General features: G+C 38.2%; 2 protein-coding genes across 9 annotated transcripts in view; one reads left to right on the top strand and one right to left on the bottom strand.

Moving 5' to 3' along the window:
• The window catches only part of Raph1 (Ras association (RalGDS/AF-6) and pleckstrin homology domains 1), a 197821-nt gene that overhangs the window by 124696 nt on the left and 52979 nt on the right, over nucleotides 1–20146 (top strand). The window lies entirely within an intron of this gene.
• The window catches only part of Abi2 (abl interactor 2), a 72463-nt gene that overhangs the window by 37257 nt on the left and 15060 nt on the right, over nucleotides 1–20146 (bottom strand). For 4 of the 8 annotated variants that reach the window (XM_031367681.1, XM_031367680.1, XM_031367686.1 and 1 more), the window contains exons 2-4: nucleotides 11338–11505; nucleotides 4075–4251; nucleotides 2310–2327 (exon numbers count right to left, since the gene is read on the bottom strand). In XM_031367681.1, coding sequence (XP_031223541.1) covers nucleotides 2310–2327; nucleotides 4075–4251; nucleotides 11338–11505 — 363 coding nt within the window. The remainder of the gene's footprint in view (nucleotides 1–2309; nucleotides 2328–4074; nucleotides 4252–11337; nucleotides 11506–20146) is intronic. The other 4 variants (XM_031367682.1, XM_031367687.1, XM_031367685.1 and 1 more) reach the window with 1 other exon arrangement.

Here is a 20146-nt window from a genome sequence, read left to right as displayed (position 1 = left end):
CTGAACAACTTGCAGGCAACTACCCAATCCACCAATGTCTTCACTCACTGTTAAACACTTGCATATCCTGAGGGAGGACAAGGAGAGCTGCCTCATGAACTATCCTATCCCTGAGCTCTCCTCAGCATTCCAAGAGAGATGTTAGCAAACTAACCATTAACCACTCTGAACCAAGCTGGTAAGAATTGTTCCACAATAGAATGTTTCACAAAGAAATCTGAGCTGAGTGGAAACAAAAAGGGCAGGGTGAAAGGAGGGAGTCAGAAAAATGAAAAAAAAAAAAAATTACAGGCACATGTCCATAATTTCAGCACTTGGAAGTTGAGACAAAAGAAGCAGGAGTTCAAGGTCAGCTTCAGCTACAGTGAGTTCAAAACCAGCTTACACTACGTGAGACCCTGAAAAGAAAGGCTCTGGGGCTAGATGTAGATAGAATTCAGTAGTTAAGTCCATACTTAATGTGTTCAAAGCCCTGGGTTTGACAATATACCTTTTAAAAAAAATTTTAAATACAGAAAGAAGAAGGGTCATGTGTAATTTGTATCTACAGATGGATTAGAGGAAGGGGAAAACAGGCCAAGTCCATAACTTCCTGTCCAACATTATCTTCTATAGAACCATATAGTATAATTACTAGAGCAGCACAATTTTTGGGGACTCTACTGTGAAACTTTCTGGTTTTAAGAGGAAAAAAGGCAAAAAAAAATTGAGGCATCTTCTCCAAGCATAGTTCTTGTGAGATCTTTCTAGGAAGCCCTCAGGGGACCTATCTCTTACATGAAACAGACTTTCAAGGTCAAGAGAGAAACACAGCCCATCTGAGAGAAAAGCAGCGCCAGAGAATGGCCTAGGCGACAGGCTAACTATTAAGAACAAAGGATCTATTTTTTTTTCATTTAATATTTCTGGACACTATTACCACTTGTAGGTTAACAGAGCAAGAACCAAATTTGAATACTGCCTGCTTTTTTTTAAGTCTAGTTCACTGTAATTTAGCCATTTGAAACAGAAGAAACCTTCCACAATTCCAAATTCCTGGGTTACCAGCAAGGTAAGAGCTTAGAGCCTATTTTCCAGTGATTTTATTTCCTTTTTTAGAACCACCTGCCATGACCAGGCAAAAATTTTGTGGCCATGGTTAATACTAAGTGATACAGTTCTCTTATCTCATGATTATCACTGACTACACTGAAGATATGGCAAACTGTAAAGCAACAGAAAAATACATATTTGAAAAGAAATCAGAAAACTTGGGTAATGAAGAAAAAGAAATGTTGCTGGGTAACAGTAGCACAGGCCGTTAGTCCCAGAATACAGGAGGCAGAGGCAGGCAGATCTCTGACTGAGCATGGTCTCTATACAAAGTCCCAGGACAGCAAGAGACCCTGTCTTGATTAAAAAGAAAAGAAAAAGAAAAAAGAACTGGTAAGACTGATTAAGCGCCTCTTAGTGACACTGAATTGACAGGCTTCTTGAATGACTCGAAAGGCTGTTACCATGGGTCCTTCACTAAACAGCACCAGTTTTATTCTGGTGTGTGGGGTTTCATACTGGTTGGTTGATTGGTTTCTACTGAACCAGGGTCTTCTACATTCTAGGCAAGTGTTCTAGCACTATGACCTTATCTCTAGTTCTTAATTTGTATTTCCTAAGCATTATCATAAACTTTGGATGTTGTATATACAAATGACATTCACTTTTAAAAAGACTTATGGTGAGATTATATTGAAATATATTTTATACAAACATTTTTAAAAGACTTATTTTTTGTAAAATGTACTGCAACTTAAAAAAGGCATTATGACATGGTATTTTTTGCTTCTCAACTTTTTAATAAGAAGTCAAAAGATAATGACATACTGTTAACAAACCATATAATTAAGCACACCATTTATAGAATAAAAAGTTATTACACAGGGGGAGAGTTAAATAGAGCATATTAGTTGGCCCTCCAATCAATAACAAAATTTCAACATTTATAAAAAAATCTAGCAATAACTTTATAACAATACAATTTATATTTCAGTTCCACAAAAGCACCCATTCATTCACCAAATACTTGAAATACTAATACCTAATGTGTATTTGGTACTGTTCTGGGCACAATGAACAGGACAATGAACAAAATGAACAAAAATATCTACCCTCAGGAAACATGAAGACACACAGCAAAGTTGCCAGACCTGAATAAATAAAGAAGGACTCATTTGTTGGTTTTAAAGGGCCAAATGCAAACTATCTCTTTACTCCCCGTATGTAATATTCTACATAAGAACACAGAATGGAAATCCAGCCCTGGAATCTCTTACCTTAAATCTAAGCAACCACTTAATGCATAATGGAGCAAATAAAAGAGGTAAGGAAGAAAAGCATTGAAAGGTTAGTTGGAACTTCAGGATGTGAAGACAAAAGAAAGAAAACAAAGAAAAACAAGTTAAGCAATCAGCATTAACGAAATAATGTTTCAGTAGATCATAGAAAAAGAGTGGTTAAAGCAGATGTGTCATGGACAGAAGTTTCATTGATGACATAAGACACTGTGTTTTTCAAAACTTTGATTCCTGTAGAGTTCTCTAAATTAGCAAACACTACAGTACAAATAACAGAAGCTATAGTCCTAAAAGAAAGATATTTTATTTTAAGGATTAAAAAATAATATACAAAAAAATCACCTTTTCATTATATAAACAGGCAAACACAAATCTTTTATAGTCCAAGTATCTTTTGGCAACAGATTCTGGTAGCAACCTATTACATTCTATTAGCAACTACTGGTCTTCAACAAACTTTCCCCAAGTTAAAACATATTATAGTTTAATTATCGTTTAGTTACATATCCTATTTTAATATGCTTTAATTAGTCATTAAAATATAAAGGAATCAACTATAAAATTAAATATCAAGTTCCAGATAATAATCCTTTTTCAAAACTCTGAATAAACTGGGTACAGCGGTACACACCTTTAAACCCAGCACTCTGGAGGCAGAGGCAGGCTGATCTCTGTGAGTTCAAGGCCAGCCTGCCCTACATAATGAGTTCCAGGCCAGGCAAGGCCAAAAAAGTGAGACTCTAAAAAAAAAAAAAAAAAAAAAAAAAAAAGAAAAGAGAAAAATAAAAAACCAAAATGCCCTCTAAAATAAAAGTTGTTTTATAAATTTATACTATGTTTTATTTTTATACAAACATTAAATTAAAATTTACTGATTTCTGGCCAAAATGGTGGTGTACATTTTAAATAGGCTTATATTAGAAAAAGATACATGAACTATATAGCTGTAAGATAGGTACAGAATTATTGCAAGTCAAACTTAGGTAATTTTTACAATCACTACTGAACTTTAAGTTGTAAACAGTGTACTTAGCTGAAACTCTGAGTGGTCTCTTAAATACAGAGACCCCTCACTAGAAGTAGACTCTTCCCATCAACAGCTAGTAGGTGTTTTCAAGGCTAGTGCAAGAGCGTAGGGCTGTGTGAGAAAGCTCATGCTCTATCTCTATCTACCACTGGGCCACATTCTCAATACTACATAGCTGTGATGATGCTATTTCATACATACTAGATATACAAATGCATCTTTAAAAAATGACCAAAATATAAAATGTTAGAAATTTAAAGTCACCAGAAATAAATTTACAATTTTTAACTCCACTATTCTCATCCAAAAGGTTGAGATAAAATTATTTTAGAAAAAAAATTCAAATTCATATTTAAGTAACATATGTTGTTCTGAAAACTAATGCCAAAAGTCTGCTGATATATTTTTGAGATAAGAAAAACATTTTAATAATATGCTGGATGATTTTTTTTCTATCATTACTAAATCATTAAAAGATTAAAACTACTATGCTTTTCTATAGTTAGTTGATCTAGTAAGTGATTAAGCAAATACCACTGAAAGATAACTGGTTCAAGAGGTAACACTAAAGAAAACATGAGGAGGACACACACTAGCAAGCGATCATCTTCACAACCACAACTGTGCCAAGATCTGGTCCTTCAGGATATCAAACAAACTTTAATTTCCTAAGGTTCCATTAGAGCCTTCAGAAAGCTTGACAGAAACTACACCTACCTTTACGCCATGTCCAATGTCATCTAAAATTGTGTAGTCAATAGGTTTTCGAATATAACGAACTGGCCGCTCAAGGTTGGCTGGCGCAATAATCTTATGGGTCCTTGAAGTATTTTTATTGGTGGTCAAAATACCAATTTCTCTTCTTGCAACTTTCTCTTTATGAATATCAACAGTCTGTAAGATATAATATAAATAAGACAATACAAAGATAGATAGCCCTGGTATCCAAATAAATAATAATCAAATGCCTAGAGATTCAACATTCCTTCATATTCATTTCATAAACCACCTTTTCTCTAGACTATTATCTTTATTCATTTTTAACTTAATGCAAGGGTCACCAAAACATGCCTTCAAATATAACCTGGCCCACCACCTGATTTTTACACCCCACAAGTTAAGAGTAGAACGTAAAATGTGCATGTGTACAAATTTGAATGTATGCCTGTACAAATGTGTGCACACAAATAGGTGCTAGTGTGTGTGTGTTCATATGGAGGGGGTGCACATATGTATATACATGCTTGTGCATGTGGAAACCAGAGGTCCACCTTCAGTATCATTTTTCATAAGCTGTCTACCTTGCTTATTTCTGAGTCTCCCTCTAGGACACAATCTTAATCATTTGTCTGAGCTGGCTGGCTGGCCAACTAGTAACAGGCATGTTTGTTTCTACCTCCCAGCATGGAGATTACAAGTACACACTACACCCATCTTTTTACATGAGCTTTGGGGACAGAACTCAAGTCCTTCAAGTCCTTGTGGATGTGCAGCAAACGCTGGAGCAACTGAGTCATTTCTCCAACCCAAAGTGATCATTTTCAACAGAAAATAAAAATAAGAATAAATAAAAATAAGAAGCCAGGCATGGTGGTGAAAGACTTTAATTCCCGCACTAAAAACGCTGAAGCAGATAGATGTTTTGAGTTCGAGGCCAGCTTGCCTGCTCAACATAGAGAGTTGAGCTATGTTGATAGCTCAAAAAACAAACCGAAAGAAAGAAAAAGAATAGAAATAAAAGACAAAGAAAACAGCAGAGAATAGTCTTGTTATATTTTTAAATAACCTATTGGTATAATCTCTAATGTTATTTAAATACTACAAAGAAGAGACAAAACTAAAATATAAATATTAAAAATGGGGATCAAGGGCTAGGGTCAGGGAGTACACCATCTGCCTAACATTTATAAGCCCCTGACTGAATTCCCAGTATCCACCTCCTCCCCTCAAAAAAGTCAATTTGACAGAAAAGCTTGTTTGCTTCAGCAAGTTGCTTATATCTTACTAACAAAACGCTGATCACATATTTCATTAGAATTTATCAAGTGCTCACACATTCATAGTACAAATGGTAATATTTTTATTTATATTCTTCAATTATTTGCTAATAATACATTTCTCGGGAAACACTAATGTAGCATTCCGCATAAGTTGTAATTTTGTAATCTATACGTAACAAATATTGTTAAAACAATACAACAGAAAGACAATGCAAGTACATAACGGACCTGAGTCATATTCGTTAGTGTGCTGGGATGGGTAGACATAACCTACAATACTTCCCCACACTGAAATAAGCCAAACTGTCTGATGTTGCCAAACATCTCCCTGAGGGTAGAACTGCCAAGATCAAATACCAAAGATCTAGAAAAACTTCTGGCTTGTTTCTTATATTATTTACTCAAATAACAATTGTGACTGCCTACACTGGCCAGATTGTATGTTAACTTGGCATATGCTAAAGTTATCTGAGAGAAGGCAACCCCAACTGAGAAAAATGTCTCTATAAGATCAGGCTGTAGCCAAGACTGAAGGCACTTTTTTTTTTTTGGTTTTTCAAGACAGGGTTTCTCTGTATAGCCTCGGCTGTCCTAGAACTATCTCTATAGACCAAGATATCCTCAAACTCAGAAATCCGCCTGACTCTTCCAAATGCCGGGATTAAAAGCATGTGCCACCACTGGCCGGCAGGCATTTTCTTAGTGATTGATGGGGAGGGCCCAGCTCATTGTGGGTGTTGCTATCCCTAGGCTGGTGGTCCTGGGTTCTTTAAGAAAGCAGGCTGAGCAAGCCAAGAGAAGCAAGTCAGTAAGTAGCACCCCTCTAAAGCCGTTGCCTCAGCATCTTCCTCTGCTGCAGTATTTTGAATTCTTGCCCTAACTGCCTCCAATGATGAACTGAGATAAGGAAGTACAAGTAAAATAAATCCTTTCCTCTCAAAGTTGCTTTGGGCCGTGGGGTCTTATTACAGTAGACCTCTAACTAAGACACTGCCTAAGAACAGATATTTAGTGTCATTAACTACTTTCTGTCATTAATTTTTTTAAATGTCTACAATAAGAAAGGTTAAGAAAAACCAAAAGGTATTAAGTTGTATTCTTGTTACCTCAGATTGAACTGCATGCATTCTTGTGCGGAGAATCAAATTTTACTTTTAGAAAGTAGTGTGTTTCTATTTAGTGCTTGAATAAAAGCTTGTTGACAAGCACAAAACCTATTTCAGGAATAAGAAAAACATTGATCCAAAAGATTTTGAGGTTTTCAACCATCACCTACAATCCTATAATCCCAGCACTTAAGAGGCTGAAGACAAGGCTCAAGGCCTGCCTTCACTATATACTGAGATCAGGCCAGCTCTGGGACAAGGCATGGTGGCACAGAGGCAAATGGGTCTCTGTGAGTTTAAGGCCAACAAGACCTACAAAGCAAGTTCCAAGATAGAGAAAACCAGTCTTGAAAATCCCACCCCTAGGGGAAGAGGAGAGGAAGAAAAAGATGTCTTGCTTTAGACAGGGAGAGCTTGGAGGATAATATGTAGCTAACATGAGGCCCCTGGATCAGATGGCGGATCTGCCAGGATTAGCCACTGGAGGAGTTATACGTAGTATAGCCTACAAAATTAGGACGTTAGCTGCTGTGTCCAGCGACTGTTACCTGTTGATTCTGAACTTAAAAAGAAAAGCCTACCCCTCCAAAAAAAAAAGCCTTAGAATGCAACAAATAGCAAATATATTTATATAGATATACATATATATCAAAGTAATATAATATCAAGCCATATTTATCAACTTAAAAGATTTTTAGGGGCTAGAAAGATGGCTCAGCAGTTAAGAGCAGTTACTGGCTGCTTCCACAGGACCTAGGATTAATTCTCAGCACCCACACGGCAGTTTACAACTGTCTGTAACCCCAGTTGCAGGAAACTAGACACAATATTTTGGCCTCTTTGAGGTCTAGGTATGCATGGGTGTATAGACATACAAGCAGACAAAACATCCACACACATAAAACAAAATTTAAAAATATGTTTTAAGGGCTGGCGAGATGGCTCAGCAGATAAGAGCACTGACTACTCTTCCAAAGGTCCTGAGTTTGGATCCCAGTAACCACATGGTGGCTCACAACCACCAGGAATGAGATCGGACGCCCTCCTCTGGTGCGTCTGAAGACAGCTACAGGAGCAAGCAGGGCTGGAGTGAGTGAGGCTGGCAGAGGTCCTGAGATCAACAGCAGACACACACACATGACGGCTCACAGCCATTTGTACAGCTACAGTGTACTCATACACATAAAATAAATAAAATAAATCTTAGAAAAAATGTTTTAAAAGATACTGTGAAGTTTATGTAAGGTACTTTTAAATATGTTGCTACTATGCTTTTCTAGATCAAGTGCCCAGCTTTCAGTAACCAGCACCTTTGCCCTCTTAAGAGGACTCTGAATCTTTGAAGTACAGGTTCCACAGTAGTATTTGCAAAGAATTTTAGTGGAAAAAACCCTTATCCTGAAATTGAAAAGTTACAGATTATATGAAAATAAAGTCAGTTATTTATGAAGTTATCAACAATAGAACTGATCTATGGCCAAGTATTTGCTCACCATGCTGTAAATAGAACTGCCGCTGCTTCAGATCCTGTTAACTAAAAAGCACACGCCAAAGAACACCACCACAATTGTGCAGACGTTTCATATTAATTAGTTTGTCCATCCTTCTCACTGTTCCTGCCAAGATGGTCTTGCATGCTGCAGGCTTCCCCACATAACCAGTCAGCCACAGTTCCAAGAACAGGTTCCTTTTGTTCTGAAGTAACCATACTGGCTCCCATGGCTCCTTTAAGCCTGAGCCCCAGTCCCACATCTCCTTCATGAACTCAAGCACATGCTTGGACCCCAGCAGATGACAGGAAAGCACTATATAAACTGTTTTTGTTTTAGCTTTATCCACATACTGTTGTTTCCCGTTACCACAGATAATTTAGAATTAACCATACCGGAGAACTACCTCAGCAGCTCGTCAGTGTGGGAAAATATCTGTAATCAGTTAGTTGATTAACTAAATTTGGTCTTTAAGAATGTTTTAATTAACCATGTATTTATTCAAATTACAAATATGCTTCAAGTTATCGATCTTCCATAAATAAATCAGTTATTTAAAAATTTAATAGGTGGCTAGTGAGATGACTCAGCAGGTAAGGGCTCTTGCCACCAACAATGATAACCTAAGGTCAGCTCCCAAGAACACATGGTGGAAGTCTAGAATCACCTTCCACAAGTTGTCCTCCAAGCTCAACATGTACACCTGCACCACACAATAGATGGATGGATGGACGGATGGACAGACAGAAGACAGATAGATGAATGTTAAGATTAAACATAAAGGGTATTTTTACTATTTTTTAACTTATTCCCAAATAGGGGAAAGTATTTTAGGAGCAGAAGCTGGTAAACTGTGAACTACAGTTACAAGCCAAATCTAACCACAGAATATTGTATACAGCCCACAACTAAGAAGGGTTTTAACATTTTTAAAAAGTTGTCAAAAAACACATGAATGCATACAAGTGCATCCTGGGCAACATACCCAGTAAGACCTTGTCCTTTAAACAAAAACTAAAAATATGTTACATGTTTAAAAAAAATACTACAGAGCAAGAGAGATGGCTCAGTGGTTAAGAGCACTGACTGTTCTTCCAGAGGTCCTGAGTTCAACTCCCAGCAACCACATGTTGGCTCACAACCATCTATAACATCTGGTACCCTCTTCTGGTATGCAGGTATACATGCAGGGAACATTACATACATGATAAATATATTAACCTTTAAAATATGAAATGAAAAATGTAAAAATAAAATAAAAATTAAAAATAGTACAAAGAGATGCTAAAATATTTCCCATCTACCTGGTATAGTCTGCAATTGCTGTTTTGGAATATGTACTAAGTATTTGCTTTCTAAACACAAAACATTTTCTTTGTATTACAGAAGACGCTTTTAGGGACTGGAGCCAACTCGGTACTAGAATACAGACACAGAATCTATGATGCGTTCAGTTCAATCCTTGTCACCAAATAATATTCCTCCAGTCTAGAGATCATTGAATAACTCTTACAGTAAACTGGTTGTTTTAAACATAACTGAGAAATTTTGGGAACTATCTGATGGCTCAGTGGTAGAGTGCTTGATATACAAGAGGACTTGAGTTCAGGTTCCTAGGACCTTTGTAAAGTCAAGCACAGTACTGAACACCTGGAAACTTGGAGCTGCGAAGTCAAAACAAGAGGATCTTTGGGGCTCACTGGCCAGACCATCTGGCCAAATGGGTGAGCTCTAGGTTCATAAGAGATCCTGTCTCAAAAAAAATAAAAATAAAAAACAAAACAAACATACAAACAAAAAGTATGGGGCTAGAGAGATGGCTCAGCAGTTAAGAGCACTGACTGCTCTTCCAAAGGTCCTGAGTTCAATACCCAGCAACCACATGGTGGCTCACAACCATCCGTAATGAGATCTGATGCCCTCTTCTGGTGTGTCTGAGGACAGCTACAGTGTACTTACATATAATAGATAAATCTTTTTAAAAAAATAAATCTTTTTAAAAGAAGAGAGCCACTCATGTACATAAAATCAATAATTTTTTTTTTTTTTTTTTTGGTTTTTCGAGACAGGGTTTCTCTGAGTAGCCCTGGCTGTCCTGGAACTCACTTTGTAAACCAGGCTGGCCTCGAACTCAGAAATCCACCTGCCTCTGCCTCCCAAGTGCTGGGATTAAAGGCGTGAGCCACCACCACCCGGCAATAATATTTTTTAAAAGGTTCTCAGAAAGTGGCTATAACCTCAAGCGTACACCCACACACACACCTATGTACGTGCTCACACACAAACAGAATTTAATTATTGAAGCAAGTTCTGCAAAATTTAAAATTTTGAGGCTGCTCTTGGGGTCCCACACATTTCCTTTATCAATCCATCTCTCAACTCATGCAACACAATAAGGTACACTCTGACAATCACAGGATCTACTGTAGAGTTACAGTCCTCACTCTACAGGCAACTGACCTCTAGAAACACAACTCTACATTAAAAGGGTTCGATGCATTCATAACAACTCTGAGGGTTGCCAGTTCTGACCTACTAACCTCTTTCAACTTCTCTCCTACTTTCCACTTATTCCATCAGAATAGCTTATTCCTAGCAGCATTATTAAATGTGAGTGTGTAATATGCAAAAGCAGTAGGGCTGGAAGGTGGCTCAGTTGAGGAAATGCTTGAATTGTACAACCATGACAAACAGGAGCCCCACATAACAGCCAAGTGTGGCAGTGCACTCCTGCAATCACAGCATTAGGGAGCAGACACAGGCAGATCCCTGAGACTTGCTGACCAACAGTCTAGCCTATAAGCTCAAGATTCAGTGCTAAAAAGAAAAAAATTAAGGTTGGAGAATTATTAAAGAAGACATCCAACATTAACAAGTCATTTTAACGTTTTTAAAACTGCTTTGCAATTAAATTAGCTTCCCAACATGGTTTGTTTTATTTAAAAAAAAAAGAAAGAAAGAAAGAAAGAAAAGAAAAGGTAAAAGTCTTGTTATGCAGCACAGACCAGCTCCAAATGCATAGTCTTCCTGCCTTGGCCTCTTCAGGGCTCATACTACAGGTATTTTACCACTGTTCCCAGGAACAAGATTACTTGAAACAGACTTAAAATACAAAAACGATTGTGAAAGCTGTACCAAAAATAAAATAAAATACCAAGATAAATTTTCACTTCAAGAGTGATTATGTTACTGTGGCAACTGAGTTTTAATAAAATCCATCAAAATTTACTTTTCTATCAAACTAAAAAGATAATAACATCACAAAAAGATTCATAAACAATGCAATACTAAGTTAATATTTTCCAAATACATGTGCATTAATAAATAAAAACAATCCACAGGCTGTGTGCTGCTCATAGGCAAACAAATTGAACATTGTCTCACTTGTGAGATATGGTTGATTGAAGACTCCATCCTCCGTAGCTGTGATGCTTGGATATCCAGCATCTGTAGGACATTGTTGGCCAAGGTGTTTATCAGATATGCAACACTTGCTAAGGATTGAGTGGTGTAGGCTTTGGTTTCTTCTAGGGCTCGTTGCTTATCTGGTGACTGTGGAGGAGGAAAACAGTGACCATCAATTTCAAGATAATTAATTTCTAGCAAACTAACTTAGTCATTTAAACCATTCTGTTACTAACCCTATAACAAGTTTAAAAATATTCTCAAAACCATCATTGTTATACCATTCTAATATTTTCACGTTAACTATATGTTTTTATAGAAGTACAAATAAAGTTCTGAAGCTAGTATCTAAAATCTGAGTTGCAGTGTATACTTTGAGCAATGACAGCATATACACACCTTCCTAATTTAACTACTTAGGCAGTCTGAGGCCAACCTGGTCTATAGAGAGAGTGCCAGGATAGCCAGGGCTATACAGAGAAACCCTGTTTCAAAAAACCAAAAATAAAATAAAATAAGTAACCAAATTAACACCATATTACCATGAAAAGAGTTAAGGGGGAAAAAAGAAGAAATTCAAATAAAATCAAAGATGAAAAAGACAAATTATAACTGATACCACAGGAATACAAAAGCTTCCTAGGAACTATTATGAACAAGTACATACCAATAAATATAAAACTTAGTACTTGAGTACACACAGTTCCCATCAAAACAGAATCAGGAAGATACACTTAAGTTTAACGTACCAAGACAAGGAGTAAGACTGAATCAATAACACAGATTGTCCAAAAAATAAAATAATAATAGCACTAGATGGTTGCACTGATGAATTTTACCAACCTTTCCAAGACAAAATAACGACACACCATGTATCACATACACACCTAGTATTTGGGAGGCTAAAGCAGTAAAATTTCAAGTTCAAGGCAAGCTGAGGCCTCAGCACCAGATTGCCTATACAAACAACACACCAATGTCAATTCTCTTCAAACAGTTCCAGAGTACAGAAAGGGAGTCACCTCCCCAGACAATACACAAAAATCTACAAGCTGATATTCCTATGAACATACAGATGTAAAACTTTCAACAAATGACAAGGTCAAATACAAGAACATGATCATGTGAGACTTACTCTACAGAGGCAAAAATAAGTCAGCATGAAAATCAGTAAATAAAATACATCAAATTAAAGTGAAGGCTAAAAGAATGTGCAATCATCTCCACAGATATAAAGAAAAGCATCTGATAAAACCCCTTTGTAGTGGCTTGAATGAAAATGGCCTCCACAGACTCATACGGAGGTGTGGCCTTGGTTTAGTAGGTATGGCCTTGTCGGAGGAAGTGTGTCACTGGGGGGTGAGCTCTGAGGTATCAGAAGTTCAAGATAGGCTCAATGGCTCTCCCCTCTTCCTGTTGCTTACAGATCCAGATGCAGAACTCTCAGCTACTCCTCCAACACCACACTGTCTGTGTGCTGCCATGCCTCCTGCCATGGCAATAATGGACTAAACCTCTAAAGTCAGCACCAATTACATACTTTCCTTTTTAAGAGTCACCATGGCCATGGTATCTCTTCACAGTAATAGACAACCTAAGATACCCTTCATGACTTTAAAAAAAAAAAACCCTGCCAGGCACTAGTGACACATGCCTTTAATCCCAGCACTTGGGAGGCAGAGGCAGGAGGATTCCTGGGTTCAAGGTCAGCCTGGTCTATAGAGTGAGTTCCAGGACAGCCAGGGCTATACAGAGAAACCCTGCCTCAAAAAAACAAACAAAAAAAACAACCAACCAACAAGCAAAAAACCCTACAAAAATTTAGGTATAGGAAAGATGAACTTCAATGGTGACACACACCTTCAATCTTTAATCTTGAAAAAACAAAAACAAAAACAGAAGAAAAATTGTACTTCAAAACAGAAAGTACTACAGATGATGACAATCCTCACAATCTACATTATGCTCTGACTAGTTTTGTGTATTGTTTGTTTTGGATTCCCTATAAAATTTAAAGAGTATTCTAGTTCTGTGGAAAATGCCATTGTTTTTTTTATAGAAATTGTATTGAACCTGTAGATTGCTTTGGATAGAGTGGACATTTTTGCAAATTTTTATCTCCAAGATCTCATTGGCGAAAGCCTAGCTTAAAAAAGTGAGCTTATGTTTCAGTGAATATATCCTGTCTCTAGTCAAAAGGTAGAGATCAAGAGTGGAAGATACCTAACACTTTCCACCATCATCCATATGTACACACATAAGTGCAAGTTCTTCCAAAACTCACATGCATGTACCACACGTACACATAACACAAACATATGTAGACCACACATATTCACCCAACACACATACACAGTATATACAAACCAAACATACAATTTCCACACATATATATAACATACCATACACACTACATATAAGCATACACATATATATGCATACACCACACATACACACAATACACATATGCAGAACACATGTACATACATAACTGTACACCACACATAAATCAAGACACATACACACACCACACACACATGCAACACATGCACAAAAATATAAACAAAAGAATCAATATTTTTATTTTAAAATTAAAAATGAAGCTAGGTGTTGTGCATATGCCTTTAGTCTCAGAATTCGGGAGGCAGAGGCAGGCAGATCTCTGTAAGTTCAAGGCCAGCCTGGTCTACATAGCAAGTTTCAGGACAGCCAGGGCTACAGAGTAAGACCTTGTCTTAAAACACCAAAAAAGAAGGGGGTCGTGGAGAAGGAAGGGAAAGGGAAGGAAAGAAAAAGAATACTTTGAGGGAACACATATGAAAGAGGACACCTTGTGATCAAGTCTCTCTTTCCACCAAGTAGGTTCTAGGGAGCAGGTTTGGCTCTTCAAGCTTGGAGCAAGCGGTTTTGCCCTCTGACTTGTCTCACTGGCCCTAAGACAAGCTTCATTCCTTCCTCAGCTATCACTTCCAAGCACTGAATTTAAAATATTTTATCTCTTATAATTCTCGCAATACACATTTCTGTTTATATGGAATATTACCCTTGTACATACACCACCTCAATGTATCTATAGCTCATTATCACCTTCCTTTAAGTTATCTCATACATGTGCTAACAAATCTGTTGGATACTGCCCAAACCTGTACATCACACCTATCCAACCTCTTCAGCCACTTATTCCAGGCTTATCTAACACAGCAATACATGCATGTTTCACTGCCTGAACTCATATTAGCCCATACAGTAAGCCTCTTCAAACGGATGGTAACTGACACATCTTTGAATATTACATGTGAATCACCATTACTTCTTCTCCATTACCTTTTGTTGTTTTGTTGTTGCTGCTGTTTACAGTGATGGGAATCTAACTCACATGCTAATCATGCACTGAACTGCTGTCCGCACCTCAAGCCTCACCCAGTATCTCTTTAATGGGTAATGTATAAGTTTCATTTTTCTACCATCCTAATGGTTTAATTACATTACTTTTCTTTAACAAGTATAAAGAATTATATTCTTTCTGTGTTGGTAAGATATGTTTTCTCCATATCAAAGTTTTCAGAGCCTAAAGGACATCCACAAAAATGAAACATTTAACCCAGCCTTCCAAGACCAATCTTCATAAGGCATTCTCCTTCCAGTCATAAGGGGAGCCAAACTCTAAGGGGAACTGGGCACAGGCTGGGTGTTCATTGATCCTCCCAGCTAAACAGACGCCAGCTCAGAGCTCAGCCCAGCAGGAAGGAACTCACATGGCCTATTTCTATCACCTAATGAAGGAGAAAGACAGAAAGCTGGATCCCCACAAGCTTTAACACCATCCAAATAACTTACTGTGAACTGAATAAGGGGAAAATTAAACTTGCATTTCAATTTGATGTGTTTCTATAGCAACAGCAAACACAAATAAGAACCCTGCACATCCTCTGAAGTTGCTTGACTGCAGTATTTCTAACACTTGTCTCTTACGGTTATTTGCCTCACTGTTTGCTTCTACTAAATAGCACCACAGATTTGGTCCAAAAACAGGGTGCAGATGACCAAGAAGGTATAGGAAAATAGTATTTTAAAAGCAAGAATAGAATACACAAGAGGGAATTCTTCTCTGCACACAATGCTCTTTAAGATGGCTCAGCAGGTAAAGAAAGGCACTTGCTATCAAGGCTGATCACCTGAGTCCCAGGAAATCTGAAATGTACAAAACTCATAAGGCCTCTCCACAAGAGTCACAGAGAGCTCTGAGAATACAGATTTCACGAATCATCACCCAGGCAGGGGTGGAGTTGTAACAGATGCAACTGCCATGAGCCATCTCTGCTCCTTTAAGTGGCCTCTCATTCAAATTCTTGTTACAGCTATAAAAATAAATAAATAAAAACAAGGAAGTTGGAAAAAATGGCTCGGTGGTTAAGGACACTTGTTGCTCTTGCAGAGAAGTCAACTTTGGTTTCCAACACCCACAGTAAGCATCTCACAAGTGCCTGTAACTCCAGCTTCAGAGGATCCAAGGCCCTCTTCTGGCCTCCACAGGCACTACACTCAAGTATGTATACACACACAATACATATACAAATACATTCTTTTAAAAAGATGATAATTCAGTAAAGAAGCAGGATACAAAATTAACAAAGATTAGTAGCCTTTCTGTATACAAATGACAGACTGAGAAAGAAACCAGGGAAACAATACCTTTCACAATAACTATGATGGTTATTCCTTGTTGTCAACTTGGCTACATCTGGAATGAACTACCATCCAGAAATAGGGGGCACACCTATAAAAAATTATTTTTGCTTCGATGAGTCCACTTCTAGCCAGGACCTTTGAGGTAGGAAGACACAAACTTTTGATCTGGAGCTTGAGGAAGGATGACATTAAACTGGGTCACACCTTCTGCTGGAAGCCTAAATAAGGACATGGAGAAGGAAGCCTGCGCTCTTTGCCTGCTTGCTCTGGCATGTATAGTAAAAACTTAAGAGATTGAAGGAAGAAGTCATCAAAAGATAGAAAGATTATCCATGCTTATGGTTGGTAGGGTTAATATTGTGAAAATGGTCATTCCACCAAAAACAATCTATAAATTGAATGCAATCTGCCACCAAAATTCCAACACAATTCTTTACAAAAAATTGAAAAAATAATCTTAAACTTCATATGGAAACAACAACAACAACAACAACAAAAAACACAGGATAGAGAAAAGTAAAACAAAAAAGTGTTGATCACCACTAGTAATTTTAAACTACACTACAAGGCTATAATAATAAAAAAATTAAACAGAATGGTATTGCCATAAAAATAGATACATTGCTCAAAAGAATAGAATTGAAGACATGGGCCAGGCGGTGGTGTGCACGCCTTTAATCCTAGCACTTTCAAGGCAGAGCAGGCAGATTTCTGAGTTCGAGGCCAGCCTGGTCTACAAAGTGAGCTCTATGACAGCCAGGGCTATACAGAGAAACTTTGTCTCAAAAAAACAAACAAAAAAAAGAATTGAAGACATGGACATAAGTCCACACACCTACTGACACCAGTTTTGTTTTGTTTTGTTTTGTTTTGTTTTAACAAAGAAACCAAAAATACATCCTGGAGAAGCAGTATCATAAAATGGTGCTAGTCAAACTGCACAGGTACATGTGAACAAATTAAAATAGAGCCTTATCGGCCGGGTGGTGGTGGCGCATGCCTTTAATCCCAGCACTTAGGAGGCAGAGGCAGGCGGATTTCTGAGTTCTAGGCCAGCCTGGTCTACAGAGTGAGTTCCAGGACAGCCAGGGCTACACAGAGAAACCCTGTCTCGAAAACACCAAAAAAAAAAAAAAAAGAGCCTTATCTCACCCTGCACAAAATTCAACTATTTTTATGTCAACTTGAAACAAGCTAGAGTCACCAGAGAGAAGATACCACAGTTAAGAATAGAACCATCAGATCAGTTATAAGGCATTTTCTCAATTAGTGATCACTGGGGGAGGGGACCAGCCCATTGTGGATGGTGCCCCCTTGGGCTGATGGTCCTGGGTTCTATAAAAAAGCAGGCTGAGCAAGTCATGAGGAGCAAGCCAGTAACTGGCACACCTTCATGGTCTCCTGCATCAGCTCCTGCTTCCAGGTTGCTCCCATGTTTGAGTTTCTGTCCAGACTTCTTTTTTTGTTTCTGAAAGTGTAAGCTGAATAAAGCCTTTCGTCCCCAACTTGCTTTTTGTTCATGGTGTTTCACTGCAACAATAGAAACTCTAACTAAGACAGAAGCCATACACAAAAGGACACATAGAATAAGCAACTCTACAGACACACTGTGGGTGTGGGACTGCAGGAATGGGGTAAAATGACTTTTTAATGGGTGTAACATCTTTCTGAAAAGTTGAAAGTGTTCCGAAATAAAATTTGGTAATGGTCAAACAACTCTGGAAACACATATATACATCAGAACCCACTAAATTTTTGCCCTAGAATGAGTAGAACTTTATTTTAAAAGCTTCTAAAACTAACAATCAGCGAGAGAGCTGGTGGTAGCATGGCCCTTTAATCCCAATACTCAGAAGGCAAAGGTAGGCAAACCTCTGTGAGTCTGAGGACAGCTCAGTCTATATTATGAGTTCCAGATTAGTTGGGTCTATATAATAAGGCCCTATGTCATAAAAATAAATATAATTAAAATCAGTTAAAAGTCAGTGACATAGAGTTTTTATAAATAAGCAAAACTGACAATAATTATCACTGTAGGAAAGGTAAAGAAAGAACAGAACTGACAGTAGTAGTCAAAAAGGACCTGATTTAATTTACACAGCAGCATGTGAGGAAGTAATCTCTCAAATATCATTAAAGCAATGTGAATTAATCAGAGAGCTTTTCATCTACTAACTAAAATCTTTGCCTGCACAAAGATGTGCTATCTTTGGTAGCACATGGTGTTGTGTTAACTACTTAGGAGGTTGAAGTGAGATAGCTTGAGCCTCGGAGACAAAGATGAGGTGACCCACAAACCCTAGATCAAAAACAGAACAAAATAAAAATATACATAGAGCAGTAGTTCTTAACCTGGGAGTCACCACCCCTTTAGGGGTCAAATGACCCTTTCACAGGGGTCACATATCAGATCCCCTGCATATCAAATATTTAAAATTCATAACAAATTTTTTTGTTTGGGTATTTCCTTTTTTGTTTTTGTTTTGGTCTGTCTTGGAACTCACTCTGCATATCTCAGAGAGATCTGCCTGCCCTTGCCTCCCAAGTGCTGGAATTAAATGAAATGATTCTATGATTGGGGTCACCACACCATGAGTAACTGTATTAAAGAGTCACAGCATTAGGAAGGTTGAGCACCACTGACATAGAAAACTCAGATTGAGTTTGTGTTGTTTAGATTCTACGTTTGCCTCCTGCCGTCTTGATTATCTCTAGTGCTACCTGCCCTTGCTAAATCTGACTGGAGCCTGTCCTTCCTGTGATCCTGGTTGTATCAGAACTCCTCAGAGTCAAGCTGTCTCTGTGATCCTGTGATTCTAGTGGGATCCTATGACCCTGGGCATGTTAAGGCACCTGAGAGTGGAGTTTCTTCTGGGTGTTTTGAGACTGGCTGTGGAGCTTCCACCCAAGGTCTGCTCAGGGCACCAGCTAGCCCAGACAGACCGGAAGGAACCGGACCACTGGGAGTTCCTGTGTGCCTGGTCCCGCTGGTCCCAGTTACTCCTAGTGTTGGGACAGATGTTGTGACCTCCTCGCCTCTGATCCTAGGTGTGTCAGAATGCCTGGAATGGAGCTTCCTCTGGGTGTTGTGGGACTGGCTGCGGAGCTTGCACCCAAGGTCTGTTCAGGACACTAACCCAGAGAGACCGGAAGGAACCAGAGCCACTCTGCTGGTGGAGTTCCTGTGTGCCTGGTCCTGCTGGTCCCAGTTACTCCTGGTATTGGGACAGATGTTGGGTCCTCACCTCTGATCCTGAGAATGTCAGAGCACCTGGGAGTGAAATTTCCTCTGGGTATTGGGGGACTGGCTGTGTAGCTTGCACCCAAGGTCTGCTCAGGGCACCAGCCCAGACCGGAAGGAACCAGAAAAGAAGTTCCTCCCGACACATAATAATCAAAACACCAAATGCACTAAACAAAGAAAGAATTTTAAAAGCAGTAAGGGAAAAAGGTCACGTATAAAGGCAGGCCTATCAGAATTACGCCAGACTTCTCACCAGAAACTATGAAAGCTAGAAGATCCTGGGCAGTTGTCATACAGACCCTACAAGAACACAAATGCCAGCCCAGGCTACTATACCCAGCAAAACTCTCAATTACCATAGATGGAGAAAACAAGATATTCCATGACAAAACAAAATTTACATAATATCTTTCCACAAATCCAGTCCTACAAAGGATAATAGATGGAAAACATCAATATAAAGAGCAAAACTACACCCTAGAAGAAGCAAGAAAGTAATCTTTCAACAAATCCACACAAACCTAATTCTACCTCTTACAACAAAAACAACAGGAAATGATAATTACTTTTTCTTAATATCTCTTAATATGAAAATTAATATTACCAACATATCCTAAGCGATTGAAATCCAATAATATGAGGAATTAGAAATTTGTTGATTGTCATCCAATGGTCTCTCTAATTTGGTAATTGGAGAAATAGGTCCAATATTGTACAATCTATATACACTTTCAGCTTGTATGTTTGTGACAGTGTCTTGCTGTATACAACATAAGGGTCTTCAAATCTTCTCTTATCTCAGCCTCTCTATTAGTAGTATTGTTTATTTCATGTTTTTACACTATACTATGGTTT

This window comes from Mastomys coucha, unplaced genomic scaffold, assembly GCF_008632895.1.
Source record: "Mastomys coucha isolate ucsf_1 unplaced genomic scaffold, UCSF_Mcou_1 pScaffold14, whole genome shotgun sequence".
In the NCBI taxonomy this organism is placed as follows: domain Eukaryota; kingdom Metazoa; phylum Chordata; class Mammalia; order Rodentia; family Muridae; genus Mastomys; species Mastomys coucha.
The sequence above is the reverse complement of the archived record's forward strand: the minus strand, read 5'-3'. Positions and strand labels throughout refer to the sequence as shown.